At 42.7% G+C, this 18443-nt stretch overlaps 1 protein-coding gene across 1 annotated transcript in view; it reads right to left on the reverse strand.

The window, feature by feature from the left end:
• Positions 1 to 4986: 4986 nt before the first annotated feature.
• The window catches only part of LOC147120554 (von Willebrand factor D and EGF domain-containing protein), a 403257-nt gene continuing 389800 nt past the window's right edge, over positions 4987 to 18443 (reverse strand). Inside the window, exons 28-31 of the mRNA XM_085986654.1 lie at positions 17599 to 17694; positions 16239 to 16334; positions 10541 to 10638; positions 4987 to 7368 (exon numbers count right to left, since the gene is read on the reverse strand). Of these exons, the coding sequence (XP_085842780.1) occupies positions 7348 to 7368; positions 10541 to 10638; positions 16239 to 16334; positions 17599 to 17694 (311 nt within the window). The 3' untranslated portion in view covers positions 4987 to 7347. The remainder of the gene's footprint in view (positions 7369 to 10540; positions 10639 to 16238; positions 16335 to 17598; positions 17695 to 18443) is intronic.

The following is an 18443-nucleotide window of genomic DNA, read 5'->3' on the forward strand; positions in this document are numbered from 1 at the left end:
CGGCGAGAATGCTGGCAGCAGTGGTTCGCCATGTGCTGGCCATCCCTTCACCGTTAAATCATAGACCCGTGATAGTGTCAGGTCATTCCGTGTTTCCTTTTCTATGTTTGCATTCATCACAGGGAGACATTCGACTATGGTCGAGTGGAATAACTCCATTGGATCCACTGCAAGGTCGTCTTCTTCCACCGTCGGCAACGGTAGGCGTGACAATCCATCAGCATTTCCATGCTGTTTAGTTCCTTTGTACTCGATGTCATATTGGTGTGCCCCTAGGAAAAGGGACCATCTCTGCAGCCGTTGTGCCGTCATTATTGGTACGCCCTTCTGAGGGTTGAAAATGGAGACAAGAGGTTGATGATCGGTTAGTAGAGTAAATTTTTGACCGTGCAGGTAGTGATTGAACTTCTTCACCCCCCACACTAGGCTGAGGGCCTCTCTGTCAATCTGGGCGTAGTTACGCTCGGCAGAAGTTAACGAGCGTGACGCAAAAGCTATCGGCCTCTCTAAACCATCAAGGAATTTATGTGACAGTACCGCCCCAATGCCGTAGGGAGATGCATCACACGCCAGCCTGATTGGCAGTGCTGGGTTGTAGTGAGCCAATACTTCCCTTGAAGTGATTAAGTCCTTACTCTTCTGAAAAGCACGCTTACAATCATCGCTCCTTTCCATGCTACCCCTGTTCGTAGCAGGGCGTTCAGTGGGTGCAAAATTGTCGGCAAATTCGGCAAAAACTTATGATAGTAATTCACCAACCCGAGGAATGACCTCAGTTGCGACACATTTTCAGGCGCTGGGGCCTTAATAACCGCTTCAATTTTGTCAGGGGACTTATGTAACCCCTCTTCATCAATCACGTGGCCACAATACGATATCTGTTTCTTAAAAAATTTGCACTTGGGGCGGTTGGCTCGCAGCCCATGTTCCCGTAGTCTAGTGAGCACCTGTTCTAGGTTGTTAAGGTGTTCACTGTCATCTTCACCTGTTACAAGGATGTCGTCCAAGTAACACTGAGTCCCCGGAATCCCTTGCAGGACTTGTTCCATCGCTCTTTGCCATATCGCCGGAGCCGATGCTACTCCGAACACCAATCGATGATACTGGTAAAGACCTTTGTGAGTGTTTATCGTGAGATACTTCCTAGAGGACTCTTCAACCTCCATCTGCAAATCTGCTTATGCTAGGTCAATTTTTGTAAAACGCTTCCCTCCAGACAGTGAGGCGAAGATGTCTTCTATCCTTGGAAGAGGATATTGTACTGTGTGAAGGACAGGGTTCTCCGTCACCTTGAAATCCCCACAGATGCGAATCTTCCTTGGCTCTCCGGGCTTATTGCTTAACGTTTTCTTCATGACAGGAACGATGGGTGTCGCCCACTCGCTCCAGTCGACCTTAGACAACACGCCCGCCTTCTCCAGATTCTCCAGCTCTGCCTCGACGGCTGGGCGAATTGCATATGGTACCGGTCTTGCTTTGAAAAACTTGGGAACTGCATTCTCTTCTATTTTTATCGAGGCGGTTACGCCTTTAAGAGTGCCCAGTTCTTGTTGAAATACCTCTTTGGCGTTAGCTACGATTGTTGACAATCGTCCAGGAGTGACGTCTTCATCTTTTTTACCGTCCACCATCATTGCATGAATGGAATGCCAATCTAAGTTTATCTTCCTGATCCATTCCCGTCCCAATAACGGTGGTCCACCATTTGGCAGTATGTAGAGATACAATTTCCGTATTTTCTTGCCATTGTATTCGACAGGCACCCTTATTTTTCCTCTGGGGTATACTTTTTGCCCCGTATACGTCGTCAAGACGATGGATGTCTCTCTCAAGGGTATGTGTGAAAATAGCCGATCATAGTCTCGTCGATTCATGACGGTTAGCGCTGATCCTGTATCCAATTCCATTTTAACTTGGGACCCTGCTATCGTGAGGGTGACCCAAATGGTTCGGTGATCCTCTTTTGCGATTACATTGTGAAGTTTGAGACAGCTTAGTCTCCTGTTTCCGGATTCACTATCGTTCATCTGATCTTTGGAATTACTGTCCGTCATCTTTTGTACTTTCTTGTACGGTTCCTTAGTAGCCTTTTTGTTGTCGCTGGTCTTCTTCCCACACCTGCAAACTCATGCAATGTGTCCAATCTTCCCGCATTGTCTGCATATTTTGTCTTTGGACCAGCAGTCCCTCTGGTCATGGTTAGTTCTGCCGCAGCGATAACATTTTGCAAATCCCCGTGTCATTTCGTGGGTGCCGTATTCCTGTGGTTTTTGTTGAATTTCTGCAGCTCCCCTGGCTGCTGCTTCATACAATACTGCCACGCTGAAAGCCTTATCTCGCGTCAGCTCTTTTTCTGAGAGTAACTTCTTCTGTGTTCCTTCACTCAGGAGTCCACAGACAAATTTGTCCCGTAGGGTATCTGCCAGTCCTGCTCCGAACTGGCAGTGCTTTGATAGCTTGCGTAGTTCCGTAAGATACTCAGCATTGCTCTCATCTTTGTGCTGAGTTCTCCTGTGGAATTTAAATCGTTCTGCTATCAACAGCGGTGCAGGGTTTCAGTGTTCCTGTAGGACAGCAACAATTTCGTTAAAACTCTTCGCCTCCCGTTTGGCTGGAGTAATCAGGTCCCGCAATAGGCCATACGTTCTAGCGCCCATTAAGTTTAGCAATATCGATGCCTTTTTACCCTCCGCTATTTCGTTTGCCTCGAAATACACCTCGACTCTTTCCACATACGTGGTCCAGTCCTCTAATGTATTATCAAAAGCAGTGATACAGCCAGTCTTCGGCATCTTGCAAATCTAAAATGGCGCCTCCCGCGCTTTGCCTTCTTCCCCGATTTAACAAAATGGCGCCTCCCGCGCTTTGCCTTCTTCCCCGCTGTTGTTAGCGCTGCTTTCCACGGTTTCTTGCGCATTAAATATTGATTCTTTTTCTTTTATTATTTTCCCGTCGTGGAGCGAACCCTCTGGGACACTTCCCTCCCTCTTCTTAGGTCCGAATGCTGCCCGGCTTCGAAGCACCGGCCGCGCCCTGTGTGCTCCACCCTCTCTCTCTCTCTTTGCTTCCCGACTCGCTGCCCGGCCCCGTTGAAAAGCCACCCGATCGAGCTTCAGCCCGCCGCAGCCCAGGAAGGATCAGAGCACTACCTGCCACCAGCCCGATTAGCTGGGAAACCACAGACCGAGGAACCCAGCCTGGCTCTGAACAGTCTCTCCTGCAAGTTTTCAAACCGATGATTGACGGTCGACGCCCGTTTCCCGAGTTTCTTTGGACTCTATTTTTTTTCTTTCTTCTGGCTCCGACCTTCAACAACGTCGTCTGAGGTGCTGCCGAGTTGCAGGTAAGTTTGTTTCTTATTCGTCGCCAGTGTTAAGTCCGTGAATGATTGAGACACGGACCAGCAGGAGTGAAAACAAACAAGTCTTTACTGGTGGAAGTCAATAGTGAAACTAACAAACAGAGGCTCTCTAGCGCCTTTTATACAGGGGTGGTCACTGCCGTTACTGCAGTCTGAGACCAGTTCTTCTCTTAAAGGTACATACACAACAAAAACAGACTCGGTTTAACGTCTCATCCGCAAGATGGCACCTCCGACGGAACAGCACTGCCTCCGTACTGCACCGGAGTGTCAGCCTAGATTTTTGTGCTTAAGTCTCTTGGAGTGGGACTTGAACCCACTGAGCCATGGCTGACACTTTGATGAAAGGAATCAAGAATATATTATAATAGCTAAAACTGGAAGCTGTGGTCATTATTATATACTTTCAGTCAACTTTATGGTCTGAGAGAATATTTGCTCTTAAGACTTATGTTTATCTTGAACACATGATTTTTCAGCTTTTCTATGAAGCCTATAGCCAGCAGTTAGTGAAAGCATCAGGCCAGAAAATAGTCTATGTTCTGTCGCCTACAGATGTCATTGATTTAAGACTATTGTCCACTGAAGTGAATTATTGGGTAATAGTCAAATCTATTTTCTCACACATGATAGCTCTTCAACATTTGAATCCAAAAGTAAAGTGTAATACAGTAATGTGATGTTACCCTGAGGGCTGAGTAAGCTAACCTCAGATAGTTTTCATGTCCGCTTGGATTGTCCTCAGCCCATTCATCACTAACTCCAATGCAAACCACTAAAATTGCAACATCAGTAATATGGAAAATTTGGACTCAGCTCTTTATGTTGGATGTGTTTGCTTTTCTTGTTGAGCAGAGAATTCTGCCATAGTTCAGTAAGCATCAGTCAGGATGCTTAGTTCAGTAAGCATCAGCACTATCAAACCAGCCTCAAGTAAATAAGCTCCATTCTTTTTGACCTGGCACTGCACTTAACTCTAGTTCTTCCCACAGTAATTGGAGCATGTGCAGACTGTCCACAAGTAGCCAGTAACTTGTCTGAATTATAGCTTCTGTGAAAATTATGAACCTCAATTTTAGAAATACAATTTATATTGAATTGCTTCCTATTAACATACCATCTCAATTAAGCTCTAATTAAACTTCTCGCTTGTTTTCCCAGCATATTTGCTATGGAATGGTCAGAAATAAAGCTTGCAGCCCTGGTAAGTCCATGAACACTCCCCTGCATTCTGTAGAACAACATTAGGTCACTCCAACAATAAGCTTGGTGTACTTAGCAGTTCTTGTACCATCAAGGACACAATTTCTCTGCTTGCCATTCATGATCATTTTCTCCTCAAATTGTGATACAGTGCAGGAAATAAATTTAGCTGAAGAGTTGTTATCACTGTCTGGAGCAGAACACCAAATTGTGGTGGATATAGATTTGCTGCAGTCCTTTAACAAACTCCTCAGTGAACAGGGCATTTCCAATTATATAGAGGTAAATTGTTAGCTAGCTAGGGTGATGATGAATAATGGGCTATTGCGGACTCCTGGAGCCTTGCTTGATTGCCTCAGAGGAGTACTTGCCTATTTAGGCAAAACTTTGAAGGCAGCAAATGAATTAAAGAATACTTTCTGTCATTTTTCAAAGCATTTTATTAAATTATATGAAGAGTATACAACTATCTTGGCACCGGGTCTATATACATTCAGAACTCAATAATAGCTTTCACAAATGAACTAGAAGAAATATTACAAATATGGTTTTACTTAAACAATACCATAAGGATACACTCAAAATTTCTTGTTATTATATACAAAAGTAAATTGTACAAAAACATTTCCATAAAACTACTATTTTCATTCAACCAATAATAAGTTAGTTATAGTTACAAAAGAGTGGAAAGTGTGGAAAAATATCCATGTATTGCTTTAGTCTCCACAGTTGCTGTTGAAAATTGATGGAGAAACTATCAAATTCACGAGGCTGCCTAATTTTCTGCATTAGTCCAGTCAGCAATGAGCAAATGCAAGTTAAACACTAGGATTCAATGACGCTTGGTTCCAGTTCCCCTTATGTAATGAATAACATACATCAACCTCCATGTAAATCTTAAAAACTAATAACCAGTAGTCTATTGAGGAAAATCCCAGCATGGCAGTGTTGTCACTATGCTTAGTGTATTGATAGCAATCGGAAAATAAAATCGCACTTAATCTACGACACTTCAATGAGGTGCCAATATACCTTTAATTAATTGCCTCAAATTTCTGTTACCAGTGACAGAGTTGAAAGCACTTGTACTTTTACTTTGTGTTCAATAACAAAAAATTGCCTTTTCCAGACACAAATTTGGAAGGATAAATCTAGAATTGCACCTCTGTGCATTTAAAAGTGTAAATGGATTTAGTATGAGATTGTCATGCATTCAGTATTGTATGGTACAGAATTCTAGTGGCATAAACAAAATGCCTAGTGTGGCTGCACAAAAGTGTCATGCTGAAATCTAAGAGACAACACTGTAGTGGTGCTGAAAGTACATGGAGTAAATTCTCTGCCCAGAGCTTGTGATTAGATGAAAGTATTCTCTCAGACTGAATCAGTTACTGTTTTCATATCAATGCACTCTACCCCAATATATGGCACTACCCCATACTTTCTTCAGACAGTTATTTGGAGTAAAGAATCTTACAGCATAGAAGGAGGCCATTCGGCCCATCATGCCTAGACCGGCTCCTTGAAAGAGCTATCCAATTGGTCCCACTCCTCTGCTCCTTCTGTTCATTTTACATCAGATGTGGGATCATTGTGTGGCTATCAAACAGTTTTGACTTTTTGGAGAGGCTGATTGTTATTGAAAGTCTGACAGTGTATGTGAGACATCAACTCACAAAATGATGTTTAATCATTTTAAAATACACCATTGCATTTACATTTGTTAGAAATGGATTGTAACCTGACACAAATACTGAACCTTACTGACAACTCAAAAGAACTTCAAGGCTCTGGTAAGGATTTCTTTGTCCACACTTGCCAAACATAATTGTATTCTTCAAAAGGTGAAGTGTAGCCTATGACAATGAGAACTTTTCATAAACATCTTTTGTTTACATCAAACTGAGGAATGTCAGTAGCAGGGATTGGACCATTTTCCACTGTTCCCAGCTGGTTCCAGCATTGAGGACCTCTGGGCCAAGTGCGGCATTCTCCAGATGCAGAGTAGTGCAGCCTCTACTTTGCGCCAACAATGTACCTTACTTCCACTGCTCTTACTGCACTAGACTGGCATTTCAATTTCTCCCATTAGTCATCTTTGTGGCCTTTCTGGATATGATAGTCAATCGGTGCCAAATTATGAGCAGTTTTATGCTGCGGACTAACATCCTTTAAATTTTAAAGGGAGAATGACAAAACAGGGACATCTACTGCAATGTTAGTTGCATTTTATTGGAATAAAAATCAGCATGGGGGTCTAAAGTATTAGCACCGATGCAATAAGCAAAGAACAGAGTGGTGTTATGATACACAAATATAATGTAAGTCAATGGTAATGTGCTGTGAGATACAACTTACTGACACTGCAGTGTGAAGTTTAATGGTCTCAGCTGAGAACATAGGCCCCATGAGAAAGCAACAATCTATATTTATGAGGTAGTCAGACTACAGGGGAATATTGGCAACAGCGATGTGGAATGAACAGTACAGTCTACCATCCTGTAACATGACTGGAAAATTACATTTAATTGATATATATATATATAAATTATACAATAACTTACAGCAACATCTTTACTTCCTGCAATTACTATTTTGAGTTATATAGTGATATATTTTTTTGTGGAACAGTTCCAAATCACTTCTTTGAGACGTATTGATGTGAAAACGTGGACATAGTGATGTTTTCTGAACACCATTTCACTGTGCAGCTTTGAGAATGCGTGATCCACCACTGTAACTGATCACAGGTCAGAATAACCAGCTCCGACACTTCTGGCTCATTATCCTCGTCCAACTGGAAGCTGCAGTATATACAAAATACACTGGTAAGAATAAAGTTAGTGTTTCAAGCATTATACTAACACAGGAGGCTATATGATGGTTGGCATGCTAACAACAGAGCCTGATAATCTACATCCTAGGGTACTTAAGGAAGTGGCCCTAGAAATAGTAGATGCATTGCTGGTCATCTTCCAAAATTCTATAGATTCTGGAACAGTTCCCATGGATTGGAGGGTAGCTAATGTTACCCCACTATTTAAAAAAGGTGGTAGAGAGAAATCAGGCAATTATAGGCCGGTAAGCCTGACATCAGTAGTGGGGAAAATGCTAGAGTCCATTATAAAAGATGTCATAGCAGAGCACTTAGAAAACAGTGACAGGATCGGACAAAGTCAACATGGATTTACAAAAGGTAAATTGTGCTTGACTAATCTACTGGAATATTTTGAGAATGCAACTGGTAGAATAGATAAGGGAGAACCAATGGATGTGGTGTATTTGGACTTTCAGAAGGCTTTCGATAAGGTCCCGCATAAGAGATTAGCGTGTAAAGTTAAAGCACATGAGATTGAGGGTAAGGTACTGACTTGGATAGAGAACTGGTTGGCAGACAAGAAGCAAAGAGTTGGAATAAACGGGTCTTTTTCTGAGTGGCAGGCAGTGACTAGTGGGGTACCGCAGGGATCGGTGCTAGGACCCTAGCTATTCACAATATATATTAATGATCTAGATGAGGGAGCTAGATGTAATATCTCCAAGTTTGCAGAAGACACAAAGCTGGGTGGGCGTGTGCGCTGTGAGGAGGATGTCGAGAAACTCCAGTATGATTTGGACAGGTTGGGTGATTGGGCAGATGCATGGCAGATGCAGTATAATGTGGATAAATGCGAGGTTATCCACTTTGGTGGCAAAAACAGGAAGGCAGATTATTATCTGAATGGCAATAGATTGGGAGAAGGGGAAGTGCAATGAGACCTGGGTGTCCTTGTGCACCAGTCGTTGAAGGTAAGCATGCAGGTGCAGCAGGTGGTTAAGAAGGCAAATGGTATGTTGGCCTTCATAGCGAGAGGATTCGAGTACAGGAGCAAGGATGTCTTGCTACAGTTGTACAGGGCCTTGGTGAGACCACACCTTGAGCATTGTGTGCCGTTTTGGTCGCCTTATCTGAGGAAGGATGTTCTTGCCATGGAGGGAGTGCAGCGAAAATTCATCAGATTGATACCTGGGAGGAGAGATTGGGCTTATATTCGCTGGAGTTTAGAAGAATGAGAGGGGATCTCATTGAAACTTATAAAATTCTAACAGGACTAGACAGACTAGATGCAGGAAGGATGTTCCCAATGGCAGGGGAGTCCAGAATCAGGGGTCACAGTCTAAAGATAAGGGGTAAGCCTTTTAGGACAGAGATGAGGAGGAATTTCTTCACCCAGAGAGTGCTGAACCTGTGGAATTCTCTACCACAAAAGGCAGTTGAGGCCAATTCATTAAATATATTCAAGATGGAGTTAGATATATTTCTTAAGGCTAAAGGGATCAAGGGATATGGGGAGAAAGCAGGGACTGTGTTCTGAATTTGGATGATCAGCCATAAACTCATTAAATGGCGGAGCAGGCTCGAGGGGCCGAATGGCCTACTCCTGCTCCTATCTTCTATGTTTCTATGTAAACTGTGGGGAAAGTGCTTGGATAGCTGAAAGATGTTAAAGAGGCCTCATTTTAATTTTAATTAACTGGTGGGTGCTTCTGGCACCAGTGTAAAGTCCAACTGTAAAATCAGGTGGGCGCTAAATAGGCGGGAGTCTCGTGTCATGGATCCCCGCCCATTCTTCTCATTGGTTATGCTGGCTTCATGCCTGTTAATCGGGCATAACTGATTGGAAAATAGATGTTTTTTCAGAGCAAGTCATCCTGAGTCGTTGTCCTGCACATCCTTTAGACTGGATCAAGAGATCTGCTTGGTCACTGAGATCTACAAAGAGTGATTTACACTGATTTTTTTAAATAATATGTTTAAATTTTGTTGAAATGTTTATTTTATTCCTGGTTGATTTAGTGTGGATAGGCTGATCAGTATCCAATTGGGGATTCAATGAAAGTAGTGGCGGGGAAGGCTGTGAGTCCACATTACCTTGTGCTATTAATGCTATTAATCAATTGATGAGTTTGGGGGCAGGGTAGGGGGGTTGGAGTTACAGAGTAGACGTGCTGGTTATTGGGATAAATCTCCTGATACTCAAATTTAGAGCCAGAAAGTGATATCAAACCTGCTGCAAAGAACAAAAATAGTTATCACATGTTAGGCATGTGTGGGTAAAGGTTCCCTGGACACTAGTTTGGATGTTAACAAATGTTGCAGGCTTTCCAAGTCTCATTTATTTGGAAACTCAGTAAGAGAAGGAAATTTAATTCCATGTTGCTCACTATCTGAATGCTGCAACGTTACACATATTGCGATTCAAGTTGGTTTGGCACCGCTTTAGCTATTGTACTCATAACACCTCGCTGCTGGTAATGCATGAACATTTGCAGCTCCGCTGTGATTTTTCTTAATTAAGCAATTAAGCAATAAGCAATGCTTAAGTATAATCTTCAGAAAAAGATCATTAAAAATATACTTCTTATTCATAGTGACAAAATTTGGCACATAACAGAAACAAAGGTTACATTTATACTGCGCATTTGCTTCAGAAGAACTATAAGTAGGACACAGTTTTAACTTGGATTTAAACTCCCAATAAGGCAGTAACTTTGCCAGACTATCGGTTTAGTGGGAATTTTTTTGGCAGGCTTTCCATTATGTTGCCATTAATAGCAAATTCCACTGTAGCAGGTGTTTTATCTACCGGAGCCTGATTTTTTCAATGGAATAAAACAAAAATTCCAAAACTTTCTGTCCCTCTCGACTAAAGTCAGCGAGCCATGCTGGGATATGGCTCCAGGGTACTTGCAGCCCTCCAGTACCTCCCCCACTTAGCCAGTGAGTGGTGTGCAGGTTGGGGCATGGGCTACAGAGGTACCAAGTCATTTAAAAAGTGGGAGAAGAATAAATGGGACCACTAAAAATTGTGTAAATCACGGTGACTTGTCATTTATGGAACCCCAAACATTTTAAACAGACCAGTGGGATGCAGATTCCATTCAGAACTCGGTTATGTCTAAACCAGTCTTCCATTATTTGATTTCCAGCTTTACCTTTTTGGCGCAAGCTAATCCCATGTATCCTCTCCTGCAGGCACACACGTTCGGCCTGATGCACTTACTTCCAAATAAACATTTCTGCTCACAGATAGCTGGAAACATAATTAGGAACAAATGTGAAGCCAAGCGTCCATATGGGAGATGACTACTTACATAGTTAGATCAGAGTACATGGAAGAACATTTTCTACTATTCAAAATATATTTCAGATACAAATGAATCACAAATATCACCAAGACTTGCTTTGGGGTACAAATTAATACGGTCAGATTGATTGTTGTTTTGTCTGGTTGGTTCCTCTGTTTTTAATCTATTGCTCCTTAAATTTGGTCTTCTGTTCTCTGGGTTTAATCAGTGCTTCAACCCTCCACCTCAACAGTATGATGCTGATAGTCGTGAGGGGAAAATTTCTGAGGATTCACATATTCCATTGTCCGTATTATACAATTGGCAACCTCCTGATTATTACTTTATCCTCTCCCACTCTTAAAGAAATGTATTTGACTTCCTTACTGGAGTACGGTGCCACAGGGGGTACTTGCAGCACCTCACTTAAGCCACGTGTGAGGCTAGACTGAGTGCCGGCGGGCTATCTAACTGCGAAGAACATCTCAGCTGAACCTGGTCCTGTCGTCATCCGGTGTCCACAAACCTGCACTTTCTGCAACTGTCGTAGTACATCCCTCACGAAAGAGAACCCTGGCCAATTTTCCCTGCCACCCCTGGGGTGCTCTAGCTAATTGTAGCGTTTCTATCACCGCTTGATTGAGATCAACTGAAAGACTGGTGATCAAACTATTGCTCAAATATAATCTTTGATACGTTTGATTGTTACTTTCATGAAGAGATTGGGGCGTGTGGCCTTATAAACACAGGCACTGGAATTCATTGTGGGTTTGACATACATGGCCGGAAATTTCTTTGCTGTGGCGGGTCACGACCCCGCTGCTGGCTCCATCCCGCTGTAGAAAATGAACTTACCTTAACGGGGCCTATTAATCCCACCCAGCGCGTTACCTGGCCCAATTAGACGGAGCAGGTCTGGTGACGTCATTCATGACGTGTTTTAAGCTGGGATCCTTAAAGGGACCCTGGCCAAATAAAACTTTAAGTTTAATCTAACATAGTGGGTGTTGAATCTTTACTCTACAATAATATAATAAAAGTTATATATGAGTGACAAAGAAATATTTAAATAATATCATTAAGTAATATGATCAAGAAAATAATTTTAAAAGTACATTAATTGGGACATTATTGGTGCTTTCGTCACAAATTTATAGACTTTTGTATCAATAACTGGTACAAATAAAAGATGTGTGTGTATAGGTAATATATAACATTAAGCAGATTTTAAATGTAATTGTAAAGGGGTGGATTTACAATTTTATGCAAGTTCAGCGGAAGAGCTGCGGAAACCCTGACAAACAGTGTAAGTGGAGAAAAAATGGCTGCTGCTTCCCGAACAGGACCTACTCTCCCATTAAAAAATTCTTCCAAGCACTTTTCCTCCTACTTACTTTCACTAGTATTAGTACTGACTAAATAGATCCAGAAATTAAAAAATAAAACTTTTTATAAAAGTTGTGTGTACACATTTGGCCCTGAATTTGAAGTCGGAGGCTTCCTGCGGGGAAATGCCTCCGATCCACAAATAAAATGCCCACATACCTGGGGCCTTGGGATCCACGGAGACTCACGGTCCTGGGTCTCCCCGAGTAGAGAGTCATGTACCCCAGGGGCGCAGGCGGTTCGCAAGCGCCCCTGGGATCACGTGGGCCGGACCAACAAATGACAGAAGGGAATCCCCATTCATACTTATGGAGATGTACGGAAATCCTGTAAGTATGAATGGGAATACCCCAAAAAATACACCTAGAGATCAAATAAATTTAAAAAAAAACACCTATTTAAAATTAATTAAAATGGCATTTAATTAAACATTTAAAACAAAAATTTAATTTTTTGGAAAATAAATTTACATGTTTTAAAGGGGCTGAAAATAAACTTACCTTATTTAACAAGTTTTTAAATGTATAAATTATTGCTAAAAATTTATTTTTCTGTTTTTTAAAACTCTTACACTGGTAAATGCAGGCCTTACGCCTACTTTTACCAGGCGTAAGAATTTCACGGGCATTCGCTGGGCAGAAGTTGGGCAAATAGCATAACTCTCTGCCCGCGGAGGCCCCTTTCCCGGGGATTTGTCAAGAATTCTTGACAGGTGGCAAGTTCCAGGTTGTAGCGCATGTGCAGCGCATGCCTAAACCCAGAACTTGCGCTGCCTTCACGTGCGCACCGTAGGGGCCACAAATTACGGCCCAATGTATCCATTCCATAGGCATTTTAGTTACGTGAGGTTTAGGTGTCACTCTGCAAAGTTGTATTCTCCACCTGTCTTCAAAATGATTCAGGGCTTGGGCTGCAGCTGATTTATTATCAGTATATAGGAGAGAGGTGAATCAAATGCTGTACCGGCATTTTAATGTGCACCTCTTTCACCTACCCTATCCCAACAGTGGTACAGCAGGCAAAAAAATACTGCTGGTATATTACTGGCAATGACAGTGCATCAGTAAAGTTCACAATTGTTGCACATTTTAATCAGTTCCTTAAACACAATAATCGAAGTACATTGTAGAAGCAGCTCATTGAGTTTCTTAGTGCTGGAAGCTATGTAAAATAATCAGAATGTGTTACATGAAACCTATTGAAAGTCCAAAAGCAATGTCTTTAGAAAGTACTGTAGCTCCAGATCTAGACCAACCCTGAAGTTCTGATTTACAAAGTATTATGAAGTATTACAAAGTATTTACAGCACAGAAACAGGCCATTTGCCCCAACAGGTCCATGCCGGTGTTTATGCTCCACATGAGCATCCTCCCACCATTCTTCATCTACCCAATCAACATATCCTTCTGTTCCTTTCTCCCTCCTCCCTTATCTAGCTTCCCCTTAAATGCATGTATGCTATTTGCCTCAACTACCCCCTGTGGTAGTGAGTTCTACATTCTAAGCAGATGCTGAGCAAAAAAGTTTCTCCTGAATTCCCTATTGGATTTATTAGTGACTATCTTATATTATGGCCCCTAGTTCTGGTCTCATTCATAAGTGGAACCATATTCTCTACGTCTACCCTATCAAACCCTTTCATAAACTTAGAGACCTCGATCAGGTCACCCCTCAGTCTTCTCTCTTCTAGGGAAAAGAGCCCCAGCCTGTTCAATCTTTCCTGATAGGTAGAACCTCTCAGTTCTGGTATCATTCTAGGAAATCTTTTTTGCACCTTCTCCAGTGCCTTTATATCATTTTTATTATATGGAGTCCAGAACTGTTCGTCATATTCCAAGTGTGGTCTAACCAAGGTTCGATTCAAGTTTAACATAACTTCCCTGCTTTTCAATTCTATCCCTCTAGAAATGAACCCCAGTGCTTGGTTTGCTTTTTTATGTCCTTATTAACCTGCGTTGCTACTTTTAGTGATTTGTGTATCAGTACCCCTAGATCCCTCTATTCCTCTACCTCATTTAGATGCTTATTTTCCGAGGAGGATGTGGCCTCCTTATTCTTCCCACTAAAATGTACTACCTCACACTTATTTAAATTGAAGTTCATTTGCCAATTACACGCCCATTCTGCAAGTTTATTAATGTCTGCCTGTGTTTTGTCACAGTCCTCTTCTGTATTAACTACATCCCCCACCGTCCCTCTCCCCCCCCCCTCCCATTTGGTGCCATTTGCAAATTTTGAAATTGTACTTCCGATTCCCGAGTCCAAATCATTTATGTAAATGGTGAACAACAGTGGTCCCAGCACCAATCCTTGTGAAACACCACTTCCCACCATTTGGCAATCTGAGTAACTACCTTTAACCCCCTACTCTCAGAACAGCACTGCTATCCCAGCCTCTTGGCTTCACCTTCCTTCCTCCTAACATATTCCATCAGATGCTGGTCAGAAGAGGAGCCAGCAGGAGCCAGTTCATAAATGGGTCAAGGGTCCTACAGGAACAATGTTAAGTTGCCTCGTTTATATTTTCTACTGTAGCTGATAGCAGGAGAATGGGGTGTGTCTCATCAGCTGTACTTTTATAATGTAAAAGCACCTTTCGTTTAGAACCTCAGCCAGTACAGTCTTACTGGGCTCGGAGTGACTAGGCCATCCTGAAGAAACTATAGTTAGGAGGAGAGACTTGAGATACTGGGACTATTTCTGCTGCAGTGGATAAGAGGAAACTTAATGGAGATTTTTTTTAATTAAAAAGAGTTTAGATAGTGAATTGGGAAAGACAATTTCCACTGGTTGGGGAGTGAGAGACGAGCGGTCATCAATTTAAAATTATTGCTGGGGTTAGGAGAAATGTCTAGGGAACACTTCACCACAGCAAATGGTTGAGGCAGAGGCCATTGCTTCTTTTAAGGGAAAATTAGATAAATATTTCAAACGGAGAAAGATACATTACTATGGAGAGAGAGCAGGGCAGTAGGATTAGTTTAGAATTGTTTGGGCAAAGAGCTCGTATAGACAAGACGGGGCGGATGACACCACGGTAGTAGGCCAGATCACCAACAACGATGAGTCAGCCTACAGGGAGGAGGTCCAGCATCTCGTGAAGTGGTGCGCCAATAACAACCTGGCCCTTAACATCAAGAAAACCAAAGAAATCATTGTGGACTTCAGGAAGTCCAAAGGCGGAAGTCACACCCCCATCCACATCAATGGGGCTGTGGTGGAAAGGGTGGACAGCTTTAAGTTCCTCGGAGTCCACATCACGGAAGACCTCTCCTGGTCCCTCAATACCTCCTCTCTGGTGAAGAAGGCCCAGCAGCGCCTATATTTCCTAAGGAGGCTGAAGGGATGTAATCTATCACCCCTGATCCTCTCTAACTTTTACCACTGCACTATAGAGAGCATCCTGGCAAACTGTATCACAGTATGATATGGCAGCTGTAGCTACTATGACCGGAAAGCCCTGCAGCGGGTAGTCAAAACTGCCCAACGCATTACCGGCACCCGGCTACCGACCATAGAGCACATATACCAGAAACGCTGTCTACGGAGGTCACGGTCCATCATCAAAGACCCTACCCACCCCAGCCACAGTCTGTTCGCCCTCCTGCCATCTGGGAGACGCTACAGATGCATTCGCACCCGTACGACCAGATTTAGGAACAGCTTCTTTCCCAGGGCTGTCATCCTACTGAACTCCACAAATAAACTCTAAAGCCTGCACATCTGCCAATGCACTTTATTATGGTTATGTTTATGTTAATATACTACAAGCCAAATGTATGTTGAATGTTTAAATGTCTTAATCCAAATGTACACTCTCGGGAGCCGCAAGCCTACATTTCGTTGTACTGCACTTGTGCACTAACAATGACAATAAAAGTTGATTTGATTTTGATTTGAATGACCTCCTTCTGCGCTGTAACCTTCTATGGTTCTACAGCTTAGACAGACTCTGATCCATGAAAACCGCACAGAGACAGACGAGTTTAGGCAGCCTCTAATCCACACTAAGTGCAGGGATATATAAGGGTCAAGCAGCCAGTTTTACAGAGGTTAAGGATCATTTTTTCACATCACAAAGGTATTAACAATCTATGTTAAAGGGTTGGTACATGACAAACAGGCAGCACTGCTGACACAAAATACAATTACACTGATTGTAGACGTTTCAGCTACTTACAATTCTGACACAGCATTCCTTCCCAGCCTGGCTGACAGTGACAGGTACTCGGTCCCACACATTCTCCATCATTCTGGCATTTTTGCAGACAAATCGCTGTGTACACAAGTAATAATTGAAAATGCAGATTAAAAATATAAACTCTGGCGCTATTGAGTGAAACCAAAATCTGAAGTTAAAAAACGCTTGAAAGGGTTATTGAGAAACTAGGGGGGAAAAATTCAGTTGATTGCGCCTCCCGTTAGCGCCTTAAGAGGGCGCCAATTGGGGCGCAAAGCAACTAGAGGCCGGACGCGGCGATGTTTGTGCTGCTCGCGAAATTAACTAGATATTTTGCGGCGATGCTAAACACTTCCGCCACAATCTCCTGCGCCAGCAGATTGTGATGTCAGTCGAGTGTGCAACGCCCTGTTAGCGCCCTGAACCGGATATTGAGTGGCGCCCCCTGCCTTACCGCCTGCCGCTAGCAACGACAGGTTGAGGGGAGCGTTATGCTGTCAGAAAGGGACTGGGGGAGCGCTATTTAAAGGCGACCGCTTCCTGCCTTTTTTTGTCGGTGACATTTTTGCACCACGCATTCTGAGAGAGAGAGAGAGAGAGAGAGACTTCTGGAGAGATTCAACGCTGTGTGAAGGGGTTTTGGGTACTGAGCAGCACTTTGCAGGTTCAGTTTGATTTGCCCTTCCTTGCTTTGCCAGCACTCTGAGGTAGCGCCTCACTCCTCGGCCTTTGCGCCTTAAGACAGGTGTGACGCGCCTGATTTAGCGTTCCAATCACCTCCAGGGGCGATAAAAGCCAAGTTTGCTGTCGGAGGCGATAATTAGTGCCAGGCGCTGAACTTTGCGCACGGCCAATAACGGCGCCCCCAAATGGGGCGATACCGAATTTTTCCCCCCTGCAGACCTTTTTCACTAGAGCTGAGAAAACTAATGGGTGACTCGAAAAAGGTCTTCAAGGTTATGATAAGTTAAACAGTGGTACATTGTTTCCACTAGTTGGGTGAGACTACAATGAGAGCTCAAAAATTTAAGGTAATCCCAAAAAAATTTAAGGGAAGATTAGAGAACATTTGTTTACACAGAAGGTGGTTAAGATATGGAATTCACTGCACAAAACAGCAGACTTTATAAGTTAATTTAAAAGGGAACTTGAAAAGAATTAAATGGTAGGTGGAGTGAGCAGGTGAGTTGGATTAGACTAGATGGCTCATGTGCAGAAACAGACTGGCGCAGGTTGAATGGTTCCTGTCGTTATCAAATTGCTGAATTTTATCATGTTCTAGCAAACCAATTGCAATTTTGAAAACCTGATTTAGCTTATCAAATCCTATGTTATTTACCCCATTCCAAGATGTACTTACGTCGATTGCATCGCTTCCCTTTCCACCCTGATGGACAGTCACAAATATCTGGGCTCGCACACTTCCCTCCATTCATGCACATTGGCTCACAGACACCTGCAGGAAGAAGAATGTGGACAAATGTTTCAAATTGTAAAAGACCAAGGTTTGCACTGTGTCTGGATGTTGATCTATTTACCTGATCTTTGTAAAAAATACTTATAAACAGCAAACACAAGGACGATCAATGGTGTATCAAAAATAAACTGAAGTAAGTGATTCCATGCATTCAATTTGGAGTGGCACTTTATCAGGCCGATTTTAGTCTCTGTTCCAAAAATAGGCAGGAGTTTCATAGTAATACTTAAATGTGCTGGAATAACATCGTAACACCTCTAGCATCTTTTCCAGCCCCAACAGTAGTACAGTACCAGGTTGTAATGATGCCCACATATAATGGCTGTCTTGGGTTGCTAGGCTCTGATCCAGTTATGGAAGATTGAAGTTCCTTGTTAAGTATTCATTGGGTAGTTTTAAGCCCATTTCTGTATTAATTTGTTTTGGTTTTTTCTACTTCAACTTAAGCTTTTATGAGCCTTTGTGATAATTGCTCTTGCTTTTTTTTTACCCGCAGTTTGATACAGTCACCACTGGAAATTCCTCCACCTGAACTTCTTGGAAGGCCATGTTCTGTGTCCAACTTTTGGTACTTGCAAACTTGCATCTGCAGGCCAAAGTGCAGATACCTGGATTTGGCAGACAATGAATGCTCCGGAGACTCCTATTCTCAGGGGAGGTTGTGACAATGGACCTGATGGTCCAGGTACAATAACACTTACATTGGATGGTTCTTTGCAAACACCCCA

The sequence above is a fragment of the Somniosus microcephalus genome, chromosome 4 (assembly GCF_052327205.1).
Source record: "Somniosus microcephalus isolate GS21.2 chromosome 4, FLI_Smic_1.0, whole genome shotgun sequence".
NCBI lineage: Eukaryota > Metazoa > Chordata > Chondrichthyes > Squaliformes > Somniosidae > Somniosus > Somniosus microcephalus.